General features: G+C 38.0%; 1 protein-coding gene across 1 annotated transcript in view; it reads right to left on the bottom strand.

Moving 5' to 3' along the window:
• Positions 1-19,422, bottom strand: part of LOC136243792 (uncharacterized) — a 51,213-nt gene that overhangs the window by 7,321 nt on the left and 24,470 nt on the right. Inside the window, exon 2 of the mRNA XM_066035404.1 lies at positions 12,927-13,010. Coding sequence (XP_065891476.1) covers positions 12,927-13,005 — 79 coding nt within the window. The 5' untranslated portion in view covers positions 13,006-13,010. The remainder of the gene's footprint in view (positions 1-12,926; positions 13,011-19,422) is intronic.

Raw genomic sequence — 19,422 nt, 5'->3', positions numbered from 1 at the left:
TGGATGCCATGATGACAGCAGATGACATACCACACACATTATTGTAGTAACAGCAAACAATAGACAGACAGCTAAAGTAAAAATCACTGTGAAAGGTACTTTATTATATGTAGAATATACATTTATTCGCTGTGATTAATGTGTGGACACTGTGATCAATATTCGTACACAAGTGCACTCAAACTGTACCCAGCTTTGAGTGGCACCCATATATACATACACCTCTTTAGTACACATATTACACAATGTAATTCAAACAACACAATATTCATAGAGGTTCCATAACACCAACTTTCCCCGACAGATAAAGTCCATTCATCAACATACCAGACTACTCTAAAGAACGTACACTACACCCGATGCCAAATTATTCTAATAAAACAATCACTTATATTGTTAGGATAATCAAGGGTTCAAATAACATTCGAATGATCAAGGTCCCACTGTATCTATATACCCTGTGTATTTGGCATGACTCACATGTAATGCTGTTAAATACTATTCGATAGCATTTCAGAGTACAGGATGTAAAGCTGGTGAAACGGGAGGTGGGTGGGCAGATTACAAGTTGTCTTCACTCCACTGCTATGACACATGGTGCTGCTTATCACACATATAAATCCAATAAGCGCACACACGTGTGCACGTGATGTAATTGCAATTAGCGACACTGACTCACTCAACTGATGGATTACTGTTGAACTGCAGCCCTACCCACATTAACTTAGTTTAAGGTCTTAAACTTCATCTAAAACTTTCAGGTATTGTTGTTAATATTTTCACAGCTCACTCAACAAGGAGTGCATCAGTTAGTGACAACCAGTGACATCCTGAAGGCTGCAGACTGGAGCACAGAGTCAGTATTCAGGAAGTTCTACTATCGTCCTACCCATGACCCTTGTTATGGCCGGGTTGTGTTATCTTCATCAAGTAAAGAAATCTGAACTATCATGCATTTTTAGTGTTGGTCTACTCAGTTGTAATACACTCGCTCAGCTTCATCATGTTTTGAGTTACAAATAACATCATTGATATGTGAGATGGAGCCTTCTGATATATAATTTCCAAGTGGCTCAGATCATGCAATGATTGCATGCTATTTGGGAGTAAATGTGACCGGATTTGCGAAAAGGGGTCTTCCACACGCATCCAATTATGTGATCATGGGAGACCATAACAACGTTTTCAAGTAATATGTGACTGAATTTGACAAAACAAGGCTTCGACGCACAAAGCTTTGTTAGGAGATATGGCGATTTTAAGGAATCATTGTGTAATAACTTCCCAGTGCCTACAGCTGTGCAAACAAAATTTGCACCAATTGTTCATCTGTTCACTAGCTATCACTGAGTGGGTGTATACATTTCTGATACCCAAAATTTTCCCTGTTTTGAGCAGCTTTTTTCGAGCGGGTAATAATATCACAGGTGGTAGTAATAGGGTGGGAGGAATATACGGGTATAAAATGAAGTAAGAAGACGATTGGAATCCACAGGCCAAGTTTGGGCTCTCCATGGCCCTCCATGGCCCTCAAATTACTCCAAATTGACTGAGAACACTATTGGCGAGCTCTCTGTGAAGTCCCAGCTCACTACACACCATTATCACAAAGCCATGGCCATTTAATGGTGCCAATCTCACACTCGTGGCTTTGACAGGGTCGGAAGAAAGCTGCTACAGAAACCAGACTTGTCAGTGCTGAAGGAAGTACAGTGTGAAATATGATAGTGTATTAGACCAGCAATCCATTTGTGGTAAAATTGTAAGTTTGATTTTGTGTGTGTGGAAGCCTTGTTATGTGAAATCTGGTCACATTTAATATTATGAGAGGCATCACGTGAGATCACATGATCTAACAACAATACAGATTGCTTGTTTGGCTGCCTCTTGCTATTCCCTGTGTTCTATGGGTTGGTATTAAAGCGTGGCCCTGTTTTCAAGCGTCAATTGGTAAGTTACACTTTATATGCACTATAATGCATTCATGTGTGACTGAATTTGACAAAACAAGGCTTTGACACACAAAGCTTTGTTAGGAGATATGGCAATTTTAAGGAATCATTGTGTAATAACTTTCCAGTGCCTACAGCTGTGCAAACAAAATTTGTACCAATTGTTCATCTGTTCACTAGCTATCACTGAGTGGGTGTATACATTTCTGATACTCAAAATTTTCCGTTTTGAGCAGCTTTTTTTCGAGCGGGTAATAATATCACAGGTGGTAGTAATAGGGTGGGAGGGTGGGGGTGGACGGTGGTCTTAATATACGGGTATAAAATGAAGTAAGAAGACAATTGGAATCCACAGGCCAAGTTTGGGCTCTCCATGGCCCTCCATGGCCATCAAATTACTCCAAATTGACTGAGAACACTATTGGCGATCTCTCTGTGAAGTCATAGCTCACTACACACCATTATCACAAAGCCATGGCCATTTAATGGTGCCAATCTCACACTCGTGGCTTTGACAGGGTCGGAAGAAAGCTGCTACAGAAACCAGACTTGTCAGTGCTGAAGGAAGTACAGTGTGAAATATGATAGTGTATTAGACCAGCAATCCATTTGTGGTAAAATCGTAAGTTTGATTTTGTATGTGTGGAAGCCTTGTTATGTGAAATCCGGTCACATATATTGACCTGCAATTTTCACCATCTATTTAGCTATGTTGGTGCTCACATCTGACCAATTTTCAAGTCAATAGCTCTTTCCAATCTGAAGTTATGAATTGTAAAAGTTGGTAAATTGGATGTGTGTGGAAGACCCCTTTTCGTAAATCTGGTCACATATGAAAAAGTGAACTTAATTCAAATTTAATAATTTTCTTGTGTGGCCATTCCCCAAGACTCATATGGTTTCTGTTCATATGGTTTCTGTTGTTTGTTAATTTCCAAATGGCTTGGATCATGCAATGATTGCATGCTATTTGAGAATATATGAAAAAGGCAAAGTCAATCATATCAAAGGTGTTAGGTCCAGTTTCCTAGAGTTACAGCTAGTTGGTTGTTAAATAAATAGGAAAAAAAGTACATGCGCTTTGCACATTCACAATGAATCCTATAAAATTTTCCATGCTTTCACACCTTTTGCCTTTTGACAGATGTATGTGAGAAGGGGCATTGGTTGGTGGGACCTGACTGAAATTGAATCTGAGAGCACTTTTAGTGGTACACGTCTTTCGCAATAGGATACCAAGGCAGTTTTTTCAGTAGTACATGTTTTCTGGAATAGGATACAAAGGTGGCTTTAGACAATTGACTGTCTGGTTTACAATTTCAAGGTAGAAGGCCTATATCAGTACACAAGACAGTGTGTTGTGTGGCTATTAAAAGCCAATGCATTTTTGGGTGCATAACAGACAAGTGTGTAATATTATATAGGAACCCAGTAGTTGCTTGCGCTACTTTACTTGGCCATGCGACTCACTACCGTGAGTCTTGATATAGCAGAAACAGTTATATATGGCAGAAGCTATATAATATAGTTACTGATAAACAGGCTTAAGGCCCTTCCAATATGCACTACTTATAACTGCAGACAGCTTATACAGGGTCCAATCAGAAACATTACAGAAATATTACTAAAAAATTATAATAAGTAACTTTGCCTCCTGTGGTCACATTTAATCTAATTGGTAAAGCAAACAAACAACTAAAGAGAAAATATAAAAGCTACACTGAAAGCAAAATGAACATAGTAAACAGGGAGGGGAGGTGGTTCTGAGGTTTTTGGAAACTGGCCAAGTGTATTCAAGCAGTTAAAAGCATAATTATTTTGCAATGATTTGCAAAGGTACAAGATGTTCAGATCGAGATACTCTAAAGCCAATCAATCTAACAAAGCAGTCACAGTATTCAGAGAAGCAGTGTAGTGATTTTTATGCACTTTATCCATGATTCTAATAGCAGGCAGTTAATTTTTTTTGGTCTTTACCAAATGCCTAGCTATGCTGCTGATCAGAAACCAGTCACCAAAAATCCTGGAGTCACCTATGGTAAATACAACAACATAACTTAGGTAATTATACACATTGAACCACATCAGACCAACAGGAAAAATTAGGACAGTGAAACAGCCTCAACATACAGCCAGATAATCCAGTATGGCAAGAGAAATAAATTGTGTTGAGTACAATTGCAGATCATAGTACAGCATCTACTCCAGCAGATAGGAGTGGAAACTTAAATCTCTCACCCCACCTGAGTACAGGTTCTAAAGGATCTGCCTTCCCTGCTTCACCATCAGCCTCACTCTCACAATCGCCTTCATCCAAAGACATCTGGCATCCTTGGGTTGCCAAAACAAAAAAAAGCATCTTGAATAAGCTTCTGATCTGACCATGCCAAACTTTTTCTCATACAAGAGGTTATCGTTGTGCAGAAATTCTGATGATTCATGTTAAAAAGTTTTGAATATTAGTAATACATTGTTGTTGAAAAGGCCATGCCCTCAAAATCACATAAATGCATAAAATGGTGTAAAACCACAGTGATATTTGTGAACTTTCAAAACATCACCAACATTATGTGGTGGTACCCACAAAAAACAGCCTGTTTATTGCTTACATACCTCTAAGGATTACTCCACCTTGTTCTAATGGCTCTAGCTGCAGTGCATATCACTGCCTTTTCACGAATTCTGCCACTCATTCTTTGTTTCACCCAATGTGTAATGTAGGGTAATGTATTGTTAGATTCACTGGTAGCCAAGACCATGGGATTTCACCCTAAACTAATTACTTTAATTAGAATAAACATCTAGAATACCATAATATTCTTTGGTATTTGGAAGGAATTGGACCAAGAGTGGCCAGGTTAGTAAATGCCTTTTAGTGTTTAGATTAGATATCCGGGAGTTTACTTTGTACAGCATCCGCGTGAGTGACTTTGTTTGTAATGGTTGGATTCTTGATTGCATAAGTCCAGTATGCAGCATATTGATGATGTAATATCATGTCATGTAATCAGCGTGTATAAATATTTAAGAATAATAAAGATATCACATGGTGTCAGAAGTGTGCTCAGAATTAACATGCATTTGTAAACCGCCTGATCCGCTTTTGTTTACCGGCAATAATGCCAAGAACTAGTGCGACTTTAAAGAACAGTTACAGTACAATGGCTTCTCGTTGGAATGGAATTGTAGTCTGACATGGTAAAAATTGGTATAATGTTATCAGATGCTAGCAGAGAAGCAAGAGAAGTGTTTAAAACTCTCCCATGGGCCACAGATGGTGATGATAAGAAATTTGATAAGGTTCTTGAGGCATTCGACAAATTCTGTTCACCATTCTTTATGAAAGATATGGGTTTTGGACCCTGCAACAAGACGATGAAGCAACTGATGCATACCTGACATGATTAAAACTCAAGATTGATTATTGTGAGTATAACAAATAAAGGATTGCCTCCAGCTTTTAAGGTGGAGCTTAGTTTGCACAAGCAGGTGTATTGAGAAACTTGTAATTTAAAAATAATTCGTAAAAGTATGCATGCTAAAAGAAAAAATACGCAAGTTTTTATCGGGCCAATACTCGAAGAAGGAAGACTTAAACCAATTACCATCTTCTTCATTTGCTCATGGAGAGTTCGAAAATCTTTGTATTGTTTTTGTAGTTTCAACAGTATGGGTGTCACGTGTGTTTGTTTATGATGCGGTAAACGTAAGCAAGATCATCGTTGTTTCTTCTAACAAACCACCTTCATATGCCTATGCGTAAGTGACTGCAAGGCTAAAACTATATGTTGGTTGATCTGCCAATCCATGGTGAACATTGTAAACCAAATTCCAACTTTGTAGACTAATCCAAACGGAAGTTATGACTGCGAATGCAAGTCTTGTTGTTAATTTTTAGTATAGTCACTGTACAAATCGATTTCCTTGTTCTTCCTACTTTTGAGCTCTGTAATTCATAAACTACACACCACAGAAGGCTGAAACTTTGGTGATCCATTCCTTGGACACTGCAAATAATGGTGAGTGAATCAATATTTTTTAAATTGTGCGAACTAGACAGGTTTTTGCTGAGACAGTAACATTTATTGATATCGGTGATATTCACATTAAACAATATTTATTAAATCATGGACAATATTATTTTGTGCACGAAAATAATAGAATCAATTATGAGTGAGCTGGGGAAAATGGTGGAACTCAAAGATGACGAAAACACAACCAAAAATTCTCTTGTCTAGATGTCCATAAAAGTTTGGTGAAATTTCTGTAATCTGGATGCAGTTTTATGTGAAGGAATACCTTTCCTACTCTGTTGAAGAGCAAATGCATGGCAATGAAAATGTAGCAGTATGGAGCACAAGTTGTCTAGAAATGGAGGTACAGTTATCATACAATCATTGAAACTGAATCAGTTGCCATTCCCGTGACAGCTATACAGCCATCGATAGACAGCTATACAGCCATCGATAGACAGCTATACAGCCATCGATAATTCATATGGGTGTTGTGACAGAGTCTTTCTTGACTGCACCATGAGGTAGATAATGGATGTTGTTAGTGGTAAGGTCATTGACTCTTTCAATTTCTCTTGATCCTTGATAACATTTTCGTAAGAGATTTGGTATTTGCTTAAAATTTGCAGTAACATAGTTGTCCTTTCTTACTGAGGTTGATGTCTGAGGGTAACAAGGGTCTCTCTGCTTTCCATGGAAATCTTGCAATACACATGCTCTCAGGTGCTTGTGTGATTGACGATTGTTGATAAGTAAAAGTTGAATCTACAGACTATTTGTTGGTATCTGTACATGTACTGACAGATTCAGTAGCCCAGAACTTCTCACATCAGGCTCTTCAGGCACTACTGTAGACGCCATCTAAAATAGATAAAAGTGGCTGCCTGCAAGAGTGGGTAAGCCAATATCCCTGATAAGAGATAGCCAAGTTTGAATCCTAAGCTGTGGGATCATCTCCTCAGGTAATGGTGTCTTGTACAAATTTCCAGTATTATAGTCAATTTCAGTGTTATAACAATTTAGCGGTAACTGGATGAGCTAACTTTAACAGTTGTAATGTGGCATAGTGCTGACAGAAATATCTGGATGGGTGTAGCATTCATTAGCATGATAAGTGCTGGGACGGGAATCATTTCTCCAGTGATGGTATCCATCTCTACTGTTGTAATACCCTGCTTCTGGTGTGTTCTGGAATGATGTCAAGGAAATGTCTTTAGTGGAGGTGGGTGACAAGCCCAATTCTTTGACAGTTTCCATGGATATGAAGAAACAGTGAGCACGATTATTGAAGAGAATAATTTTTATCAGTCTTGCTGTTACCATAGCAATGATAGGAGCTACTGCAGTTTTGAGTTACTAAACAGATGGTTACCGACTGTGGTGTGGAGCAAGTTGAAGTTGGTGTGAGGAGTCCCATAGGATCTGCTGAAGGAGTTGTTGGTATACTGTCAGTCACCTTGATGATGGTTCACTGTTGTCGCACAATGTGGTATACTTCTTGCATTTCTTACATCGAAATATGCACCTTGTGGACACAAGTTATCTCTCTTGACAATCTCATACATTTAATTTTTGACAAATAGTTACAATTTCACAACAATGTGTGAAATGTGGTCCTTTGCAGAGCAAACAAGTACACACACTGGAGCTCCTTTCTTCTTGTTGATATAAGTTGCTGGGTGATCTCTATTCTCTCTTTCTCCAACTCAGAAGGTAGCAGTGGTTGAAATCTTGGGAACTATACTTCATGAGTCATACAAGGAGCCTAATGGAGTGCTGCCATTAATTCTGAAAGTAACCACTGGAATTAAAATAATTATTCTCCAGCAAGGTTGGGTCTAAATCTGTTCATAACAATTGGTGCTTACAGATCTCCATATGACTGCTCAAACTTTCCTAGTGATGACAGTCCATGAGGTGGAGTCATACAACATGCACAAAGTAGCTAAATTGAAAAGTCATGTTTACCAGAGCCAACATGTGGGCATTAACCAGTTCATGTAGTCAGAACATTATCACATGTTTGTTGTTCAATTCTAAAAAAATGGCAATCTGTCAATTGCTCTGGCAGCATCTCCCTGCAACTGTGCCTTGCGATACTGTATTTGAACTTCAGTATCCGAATGATGTAGGGATCGGCATAAATTGCTGCATACGGCAAGCTGAGGATGTCTGCCAAGTTTAGTGGTCACGTGAGATAGTCGGCAAGAAAAGCTTTGGAAGATGGCTAGTAAAACTGTTGGGCACTGGTGTTTTTTCAACTGCTGATACTCAAACAATTTATGATGTGTGGAATGATCCAATGATGAGATGTGTGAACTTTTGGTAGCAGGTACTGACATCATTACTGAACTCATGCTGTGCAATTGTAATCAAGGGTGATGTCCCAAAATTATCAGTAGAAATAACTTCTGGCAAGAGGCATTGCCACACTAGTCTCCTGAGCTGGAGCACTGGGTGTCAACATTGCACTACACTATAGTTTCTGAAATTAACAACTTGGTGGTGTGATCTGCCACTGATGCTATGCTATCTTGCTGCAGTAGACTTGTGCTGTGCTATATTTATGTAACTGTGACTGGCTAGCTTTCAATTGTAATTAATTTATGCTTGCAGTTAAAGATTCACACTTGACTAGCCATAAAAGTATTGTTCTATCTTGATTTATATCTTTGTACCTCTTCCTTGGTTACCTCTTTAACCTTGATTATCTTATCAGCAATATTGTATCTGACTCTAATCTGAGCTTGCCAGATCCCACTATAATAATTTCTTTCAATCTTAGTGGTTACTATGAAAGTAGAGTTGTGATCAGTTTTGTCCAGCTTGTCTCCCATATCCTCAAGTTGTTCCATGGCCTTTAATGATAGCATGATGAAAACACTCATCTACTTTTTCTCCATCAGTTTATCCATGAACCTTATTGTATAGTCAAGTCCCATGTTATCAGAACGCTTTCTGTGAGGCTTGAAGGTAACCATATCAAAACAATTGTACACGTTTTGTCAAATGAAGCAACATTTGCACACGAAATTGTGACCATTAATTACTAGTATAATTTGCCTTTTAACATGATTTAAAATGTATTACTACACCCCAGACCGCCAAAACCCAATAGCATGGCAATAGTACCAAAAAAGTAGTACTTCGGAAAGTTGGTATATTTTACTTACAGTACAGCTCACAGGTAACGTCGTGAGTATACACATGCGAGTAATGCTCATTTCTTCTCGCGGGATCATTCTTTTGCAATGTACTGTACAATACCTGTGGAACATCGCGTGGATATGCACTAGTCACGCGAGAAACTCGCCACACATGAGAACACTCGCCACCAAGTTTAGTAACTCCATACAACACCTAAATCATGTAAGCATTTGTGACCGGTCTCATACAGTATGTTCGTGCAAGCCTAGCTAGCTAATTTTACAGTAGAATGCAATAAACGCGTGCTGGCCGGCCCGCACAATGCAATGGGTGGAATATTTACGAATCATAAAAATCTGTAAATTCTAAAACGCTTGTTTCACACTGAAGGAAAGTGATAACTCCAAAAACTTTGGTAGCATCGTGATCCCCAAAGCAAGAGGAGTTTCAAAATCTTTGTTTCGTGTCAGTACTCCCAAGGAGACAGACGATATCAACGTTAGTCTGCCTTGTGTTGGACGAACGGTTCACTATCACTTTTTCTCACGTTCGTTCGCTTTCGCCGGTTACCCCTGGTCATAGAAAAGGCCTGGAAGACAAAACTTACCCAGCAATGGATTTGCTTGTTCATGGAGAATTTGATGGTGCAAGTTGCATCTTGGTAGAGGACTGCACTCGTACATTATGATCGTTTTCTTAAGCACCTGTAGTTTATTGTCACTGTACAAATCGATTTTTTGATGTTGCTACTTTGTAGCGTTATAACTTAGAAATTTCTTGGCTTCTAGAGTTGAAACTTCGGCTGACCATTCTTTTGACTATCTAGAAAAAGAAAATATGAATTTGAAAAATGCACTAACTGGGGTTCTGAAAAAAAAATTAAAAATCTACGGTAGCTACTAGCTACAGTACGGACTGTAATAGTCTACGTGACAGGCCAGTCAGTAGCTAAGTGACCAAGTACTCGGTAGCTACAACACAGGCATTGCAACAGGAGACTTCACAGCTGGCGGAACTGAGCAAGTGCCACCTCCCAACACCATAGGTGAGTCCTGTCATCTCGTCTTGCGTGATGCTCTCAAGTAAAGTTTACTATCATGGAGCATTACTGTAGCCTTACTGTATCCACGCGGGTCACTCGAGCGTACCTCACGCGTGTCGTGCGTGTACATGCGACGTTACCCATGAGCTATACTATATGTGCATTGAAATGTATGGATACAAATGCTTGACTCACAATGAATTTTGGCACAATGGGATTAAATTCCACACCATATGTGACCTGGACTGTGAAGAGGGGTCTTATAGTCTTTTCAATTGCATGTGCTTGGCAACCTGTAACTTGACTTGTGAATGTGGTATCACCCTGAAATTTGGTCCACTTATACCCCTAACATAGCACTATGGCTTGGTGTAATATAAAGGTGATAGATTGAAAACATGAAGAGTTATGATTAGTCAAACGTGACAATTTGAAAGGCTATAAGATCTCTTTTCGCATACCGGGTCACAAATTGCACCTTATATTATAACGGTCTAAATAATGCTACCTGTGAAAATGGAGATTTATTGATGTATGACTTTAAATTGTCGTGACAATCGAGTTGAAATGTATGGGAGTTATTCCCAATCATGGTGTATTAAAGCACGCTCTTACCAGTGGAACTGTGATGAAAGTGTGTTGAAGAAACTAATAAAAACTGAAGGTAAGATAATGATAACTTCATCTGTGTTAAGCGTAAAACTCCAATGTGTTTATAAGGCATTATGAAAAGTTGTACTTTAAAAAACCCATGTTTTTTGTACGAAATGTACTAAAAATTTGATATAAGCATAATTTTTTTTGCAGTATATTTGACAAAAGTTATGGTATGTATGCGCAGCTGCATTATCTTTCTGGTACGGTCGAGACATAAGCTACAAACAAGTTACCCTGTAGAAAGATCAGCTAGAACCAAGTCATCATGTAGAGAGTTCGGTTACAAACAAATCGCCGTGTAGAGAGATCAGCTGGAAACAAGTCATCCTGTAGTAAGTTCAACTACAAACAAGTCACCCTGTAGAGAGATCAGCTACAAAAAATCACACTGTATAGAGAGATCAGTTAGAATAAGAGACTTCAGCTGCAAACAAATCATTCTGTAGAGAGTTCAACTACAAACAAATTACCCTGCAGAGTTCACCCAAAATCAAATCTGCAGAGAATTCAGCTACACAAAAATCACACTGTAGAGAGATCAGCTGCAAACAAATCACACTGTAGCAAGATCAACTACGACATCAGCTAGAAATAAGTCACCATGTAAAAAGATAAGCCAGAAACAAGTCACCCTGTAAAGAGTTCAGCTAAAAACATGTCACCTTGTAGAGAGTTCAGCAACAAAAATATCACCATGTAGAAAGGTCAGCTACAAACAAATCACACTGCAGAGAGATCAGCTAAAAAAAGCTACCCTGTAGTGTATATAGAGAGTTCAGCTACAAACAAAAGACCCTGTAAAGAGTTCAAGTCACGCTGAAGAGAGATTAGCTAGAAACGAGTTACCCTGTAGCACGTTCAGCTATAAACAAATTACCCTACAGAGAATTCAGCTACAAATAAATTACCCTGTAGAGAGTTCAACTACAAGCAGGAGAGATCAGCTAGAAACAAGTGACCCTGCACAGACTGGGTTCAACTACACTGCAAGTCACCCTGTAGTGAGTTCAGCTAAAAGTAAGTTTTAACTTGTGCAGAGTTCAGCTACAATCAAGTCACCCTCAGCTAGAAACAAATTACCCTGTAAAGAGTTCAACTACATAGAAATCACCCTGTATAGAGTTCTGATTTAAACAAGTCATCCTGCAGAGAAATCATAAGTCAGGGTTCAGCTACAAACAAATTATTACATAGAGAGTTCAGCTTTTTACGTCACCACGTAGAGAGTTCATTTACATTTCAAGTCATCCAGTGGAGATCAGCTACAAGCAAGTTATCTTATAGAAAAGAAATGGCATGTAATAATTCTAAATTTATATAATTACTGATAAAATCAAATATAGTTACTATTAAAAAGTCTGCTTTGAATGTCTTTCTTCTTTCTGTGTAGTACAGAGAAAAATAACAGATTAAAATAACCTCATGGCTGGCCATAAGACGGCTTTGCTGTATACAAATACAAAAAGAAGTGATATCTAATCAAAACTTGCCAAGCTGTAAAAAAAAGTGCGGCCCCCAAAAGGCCATGTTGAAAAAAGATGTGAAATCCAAAGTGGCAGCCAGGAAATGGCTGTAAGGTAGGTTAATGGTAAAAAATTAATAAAGACAATTTGTGTTGCCTCCTCCAAGTTTCACTAGGATTCGGCTCTAAATTCACCTGAATTGTTGCTATTAAAATTTTTATCATTAACCTACCATCACAGCCATTTCTTGTCTGCCATCTTGAATTTCTGATCTTTTGTCACCACGGCTTTTTAGGTGGCTGCACCTTTTTATAAATTGGCTGTTTTTGATTAGATATTCTAGACAAGCTAAATCTATATTAAAAAAACTAAACAAATTAGTGTATTAAAAATAAATGAAGTAGGGATTTGGATGATAAAACTAGTAAAATGAGAGGTAAGAATGATGGTATTATAACACATATTTGTAGGAAAATCCCTACTTTAGCATTGAATAAAATAAATGTTATGACTTGCAAATGTAAGGATTTTCCCACATTAATTTGTTCCATCACTTTTTATCACTTCAATCCCTACTTCATTTTTAAATTACTAACTTGTGAACATGCTAGTATTACATTTTTAGTTATATACAGACATATAATCATTTTACCTTTTGCTTCACTGCATGATCTTATATCATCTAAAGTAACTGTTTTATCCCTGTCAAGAAGTCTTTGTAAGACACTCATAATACCTGCAAGTGTATTAGTAATGTACAAATTAGCATATTAAACTACTTAAAGTCTTAACAAACAAATAAATATATTATACTGTCTGGGAATTATGTCTAAATAATTTAAGTAAATACCGTATAACAACAAATACTGGTGAAACTAATATTTGGCAATTTGCTATCAAATTGCTGTTGGTGAAAATTTAATTTTGCAAAATGCTCTCATCTAAAAAATGGCGGCACACACAAGTGGTGTAAGGACGAAGTATGCATGCTGTGGGGTACAATTCTTTTTGTGCTGAAATGTTATGGATTCAGTCACTGCATGCATCAGTCTGGCCTAGTTGCTTTCATGATTGAACTGGGTCCAGATCTAACCAACTTTAAAGAATATCCAGGTCCTTCTGTAGTCGTGGGCCATGCCCACTTATCAGGACCATTTGCTGTCTGTAGGCATGCGTAGAGCCCCTCTCATTCATCAATGGCTGCGCATGAATTCATGCCTTTTGCTATATGTGCAAGCTTATGTGGAGCCATGCCCACTTATCGAGTACGAGTTCTAGTCTAGTCTGTAAGCCACACCCATTTGTATGCATAGGACCATGCTAATTTAAAAGTGTAATTTAGTATCCATGGAGTCACACTTGGGTTGTCAAAATTCACTTCAACAACATTGCTGCTATCAAAAACTTGGACCCAAGGTATGAAAATAATATTGACGAAATTTAAATTGATGGTTTAGTGACAAATCACCAATTAACCAAATTTAGTTCACCGCCAAATTTAATTGAAATACGGTAATAGACAACAGTGTATAAATTACCCAATAGCAGCTGAATTTAATAGATATTAAGTGACATTTTCATGTTTCAAATGGTAACATTTACTATAGGTCACATGATAACTAAGATATATTTAAATTTGTTATCTATATAATATATAAAGTTGAAAAGCTGTGTATCTGCTTCATGACATCGCTAACTCGAAAGCCAAAGCACATATCGACAAGGGAAATTAAGGAATCATCATACGGCAACTCCAAATTTGTTGTTACAAATTGCTATGTGCTTTGATTCACTCTCTATAGAGTGTTGAAGGCATTGGTGTAAAGGTAACAAACAGCCTATGTGTTAGCACTTAACCCAAAGGTCCAGGGTTTGATTCCTATCCACAAAAATTTTTCTTCTCAGTGCCACCTTTTCGTGACACACTTTTTCATGTCAGGTATTGACAGCACTTACTTAGCAATCAGTACACATATCGACATGATTCACATGTAAAATGAAACACTCACAATCTGACTACACCACAAAGTTTATTGCAAGCTTCTGCAGGAGTTCCTTAGTCTGTTACAACACAATAAAGGCTACACAACATTAACCACAATGGTGCTTTGCCAGCTGAGCTGTTATCATGTGGTTAGCAATGCTGAAGTTTCTTCTACATAATAAGCATGAGGGTTCGAATCCCACTGGTGACCAGAATGGCAGTGACAAAACATTTTTTGTTTATATACCTTTTTGATGCATACTCTTTCTAACTTTACGTTTACTCATAGTAAGTTCATAGCATCGTGGTACGTATTACTTCACAGCATATGAACTGTTGGAAAATTACACAGTAGCACATTTGATAGGTATATGGCAGCTTTTTTACAGCTTGGCTGTTTTGGATTAGATTTCACTTCTTTTTGTATTTGTATACCCCAAAGCCGGCCTATGGCCGGCTTTGAGGTTTTATTAACCCATCTTTTTTTTCTTTACCACAGGAAGAAGAAAAGATGAAACAGATATTGAATACTTTAAATATTTCTGATTTCATCAGTAAATGTACTTTTATATATGTAATACATATATTTATTACAGAACTCTCCATGGTGGTTCTTTGTAACTGAACACTCTACAAGGTAACTTCTTCTAACTGATCTCTCTACAGGGTGAATTGTTTGTAGCTGAACAATCTACAAGGTAACTTCTTCTACCTGATCTCTCTATAGGGTGATTTTTTTTGTAGCTGAACTATCTACAAGGTAACTTCTTCTAGCTGATCTCTCTACAGGGTGATTTGTTTGTAGCTGAATTTTGTACAGGTGATTTGCTAGCAGCTGAGCTCTTTACAGAATGGTTTCTTTGTAGCTGAACTCTCTACCAGGTAACTTCTTTTAACTAATCTTTCTATAGAGCGATTTGTTTGTAGCTGAATTTTCTACAGGGTGATTTGTTTGCAGCTGAACTCTCTACATGGTGGTTTCTTTGTAGCTGAACTCTCTACAAGGTGACTTCTTCTAGCTGATCTTTCTACAGGGTGATTTGTTTGTAGCTGAACTCTCTACAAGGAAACCTCTTCTAACTGAGCTCTGTACAGGGTGAATTGTTTGTAGCTAAACTATCTACAAGGTAACTTCTTCTAGCTGATCTCTCTACAGGGAGATTTGTTTGTAGCTGAACTCTCTACAGGTGATTTGTTTATAGCTGAACTCTCTACATGATGGTTTCTTTGTAGCTGAACTCTCTACAAGGTAACTTCTTCTTGCTGATCTCTCTACAGGGTGATTTGTTTGTAGCTGAACTCTCTACATGATGGTTTCTTGTAGCTGAACTCCCTACAAGGTGATTTCTTCTATAGCTGATCTTTCTACAGGGTGATTTGTTTGTAGCTGAACTCTCTACAAGAAAACTTCTTCTAACTGATCTCTGAACAGGGCGAATTGTTTGTAGCTGAACTCTCTACACGATAACTTGTTCAAGCTGATGTCTCTACAAGGTCACTAGTTTGTAGCTGAACTCTCTACATGGTGGTTTCTTTATAACTGAACTCGCTACAAGGTGACTTCTTCTAGCTGATCTCTCTACAAGGAGATTTGTTTGTAGCTGAACTCTCTACAGGTGATTTGTTTACAGCTGAACTCTCTACATGATGGTTTCTTTGTAGCTGAACTCTCTACACGGTAACTTCTTCTTGCTGATCTCTCTACAGGGCGATTTGTTTGTAGCTGAACTCTCTACATGATGGTTTCTTTGTAGCTGAACTCCCTACAAGGTGATTTCTTCTATAGCTGATCTTTCTACAGGGTGATTTGTTTGTAGCTGAACTATCTACATGATGGTTTCTTTGTAGCTGAACTGTCTACAAGGTAACTTCTTCTAGCTGGTCTCTCTACAGGGTGATTTGTTTGTAGCTGAATTCTGTATAGGTGATTTGTTTGCAGCTGAGCTCTTTACAGAATGGTTTCTTTGTAGCTGAACTGTCTACAAGGTAACTTCTTCTGGCTGATGTATCTACAGTGTCAGTAGTTTGCAGCTGAATTCTCTACATGGTGGTTTCTTTGTAACTGAACTCTCTACAAGATGGCTTCTTCTAGCTGATCTTTCTACATGGTGGTTTCTTTGTAACTGAACTCTCTACAAGGTGACTTCTTCTAGCTGATCTCTCTACAAAGAGATTTGTTTGTAGCTGAAATCTCTACAGGTGATTTGTTTACAGCTGAACTCTCTACATGATGGTTTCTTTGTAGCTGAACTCTCTACACGGTAACTTCTTCTTGCTGATCTCTCTACAGGGCGATTTGTTTGTAGCTGAACTATCTACATGATGGTTTCTTTGTAGCTGAACTGTCTACAAGGTAACTTCTTCTAGCTGATCTCTCTACAGGGTGATTTGTTAGTAGCTGAATTCTGTATAGGTGATTTGTTTGCAGCTGAGCTCTTTACAGAATGGTTTCTTTGTAGCTGAACTGTCTACAAGGTAACTTCTTCTGGCTGATGTATCTACAGTGTCAGTAGTTTGCAGCTGAATTCTGTATAGGTGATTTGTTTGCAGCTGAGCTCTTTACAGAATGGTTTCTTTGTAGCTGAACTGTCTACAAGGTAACTTCTTCTGGCTGATGTATCTACAGTGTCAGTAGTTTGCAGCTGAATTCTCTACATGGTGGTTTCTTTGTAACTGAACTCTCTACAAGATGGCTTCTTCTAGCTGATCTTTCTACATGGTGGTTTCTTTGTAACTGAACTCTCTACAAGGTGACTTCTTCTAGCTGATCTCTCTACAGTGAGATTTGTTTGTAGCTGAACTCTCTACAGGTGATTTGTTTACAGCTGAACTCTCTACATGATGGTTTCTTTGTAGCTGAACTCTCTACAAAGTGATTTCTTCTAGCTGATCTTTCTACAGGGTGATTTGTAGGCATGCACCTATTATGCCGGCATAATTTCGGGAATAAAAGGTACTGAAAAGCATTGGGGAATATTCCGGAATAATCGAATGAATTCTAAGAATATTGGTACAAAATTATAAGTTTTTGTTGTGGTGTAGTGTAAATCTTTTAGATTTATTACCAAAATAGTGCAAGCATAAAAATGGTGAAAACGATAGAGATACTCTAATAGAGCAGTCACTTACTCTAATAGAGCAGTCAACTTCGAGTCCATAATTCTAATAGAGCAGTCACTTGTTTAAAAACCATAACAAAAATACTAATTTGGCACACATATTTGGGGATAATTTGAGAATAATAGGTAGACTCAGGAATAAATTTGAGCATAATAGGTGAATAAAAAAGAAGTGTCAGAAAGAATAATAGGAAGATTTTGGAGCATAATCAAGACACACGGTAGTGTGTCGTGCGGCCCAAGAAGCCGGCGCGCAACCCCGTGAGTATATTGACAGGAAGAAAGAAAACGCAATTTTCGCACCTCCGTAGCTCTGTGCTGCCTTGATGAAACAAGACAAATTTTGCTGTGTACATTCCCTCCAACTTCAGTACTCCACATTCCAAATTTGAGTGAAATCGCTTCAGGCATTCCTGAGATATGCGACTTCAAAAATTGGCTTAGTTTCTTCGTTTTTTTTCTTCTTATTCTTATTTTTCTTCCTCTTTTCGCACACTTACAAAAACTGCTATAAAACGCGAACGCGTTATCCGATTGCCTTGAAATTTGGCACACAGAAGGGGGGTATAAAGGCGCATCTGGGTACCAATTTTGGCTGGAATACAATAAACAGGCAAAGAGTTATGAGAGATTATGCACGAAAAATAACACCAATATGTTGTCACGTCTACAGGGTAAACCGCGTATGGAAGAAGCTGAAAATCGGTGGGTGAATAGGTTAACTATTGAACCTCAAACCTTTTGTGGTTTGAAAGAAATCGAGCTAAAAACCAGGAAGATACAGCGAAAAAATCAACAGTGTGTAACAATTATGCAATCGAGATTAGCTAATTTTTATTTATTTTATTATATTATTATTATTATTATTATTATGCTTGCCACGCCTACCAGATAAACCACTTGGGGTAATGCTTTGAAAATCGCTGTACAGATGGAGTAATCATCTTAGAAAGGCTCTTCAATGGTGTAGAAGAATCAGACTTAAAGCCACGGAGTTATAACACGAAATCCAACTTGGTGTAGCAAGTGCGAGATCGAGATACTCTAATAGAGCAGTCATCCTAATAAAGCAGTCACCCTGAACAGAGTTCAAGAGATCAGTTAGAAATAAGTAACCTGTCTAGAGATCAGCTACAAACAAATCACCCTGTAGAGAGTTCAGCTACAAACAATTCACCCTGTTCAGACATCAGTTAGAAGAAGTTTTCTTGTAGAGAGTTCAGTTACAAACAAATCACCCTGTTGAAAGATCAGCTAGAAGATGTCACCTTGTAGATAGTTCAGTTACAAAGAAACCACCATGTAGAGAATTCAGCTACAAACTAGTGACCCTATAGATACATCAGCTAGAAGAAGTTACCTTGTAGAGAGTTCAGCTACAAAGAAACCATTCTGTAAAGAGCTCAGCTGCAAACAAATCACCTATACAGAATTCAGCTACAAACAAATCAGCCTGTAGAGAGATCAGCTAGAAGAAATTACCTTGTAGATAGTTCAGCTACAAACAAATCATCCTGTAGAGAGATCAGCTAGAAGAAGTTACCTTGTAGATAGTTCAGCTACAAATAATTCACCTTGTACAGAGCTCAGTTAAAAGAGGTTTCCTTGTAGAAAGTTCAGCTACAAACAAATCACCCTGTAGAGAGATAAGTAAGAAGAAGTTACCTTGTAGATCGTTCTGCTACAAACAATTCACCCTTGTAAAGAGATCAGCTAGAAGAAGTTACCTTGTAGAGAGTTCAGCTACAAAGAAACCATCATGTAGAGAATTCAGCCGCAAACAAATCATGTATAGAGAGTTCAGCTACAAACAAATCTCCCTGTAGAGAGATCAGCTAGAAGAAGTTTCCTTGTAGAGAGTTCTGCTACAAACAAATCACCCTGTAGAAAGATCAGCTAGAAGAAATCACCTTGTAGAGAGTTCAGCTTCAAAGAAACAATCATGTGAGAGTTCAGGTACAAACAAATTGTCCTCTAGAGAGATCAGCTAGAAGAAGTTACCTTGTAGAGAGTTCAGCTACAAAGAAACCATCATGTAGATAGTT

This window comes from Dysidea avara, chromosome 2, assembly GCF_963678975.1.
Source record: "Dysidea avara chromosome 2, odDysAvar1.4, whole genome shotgun sequence".
Lineage (NCBI taxonomy): Eukaryota > Metazoa > Porifera > Demospongiae > Dictyoceratida > Dysideidae > Dysidea > Dysidea avara.
This window is presented reverse-complemented; position numbering and strand designations above follow the sequence as displayed.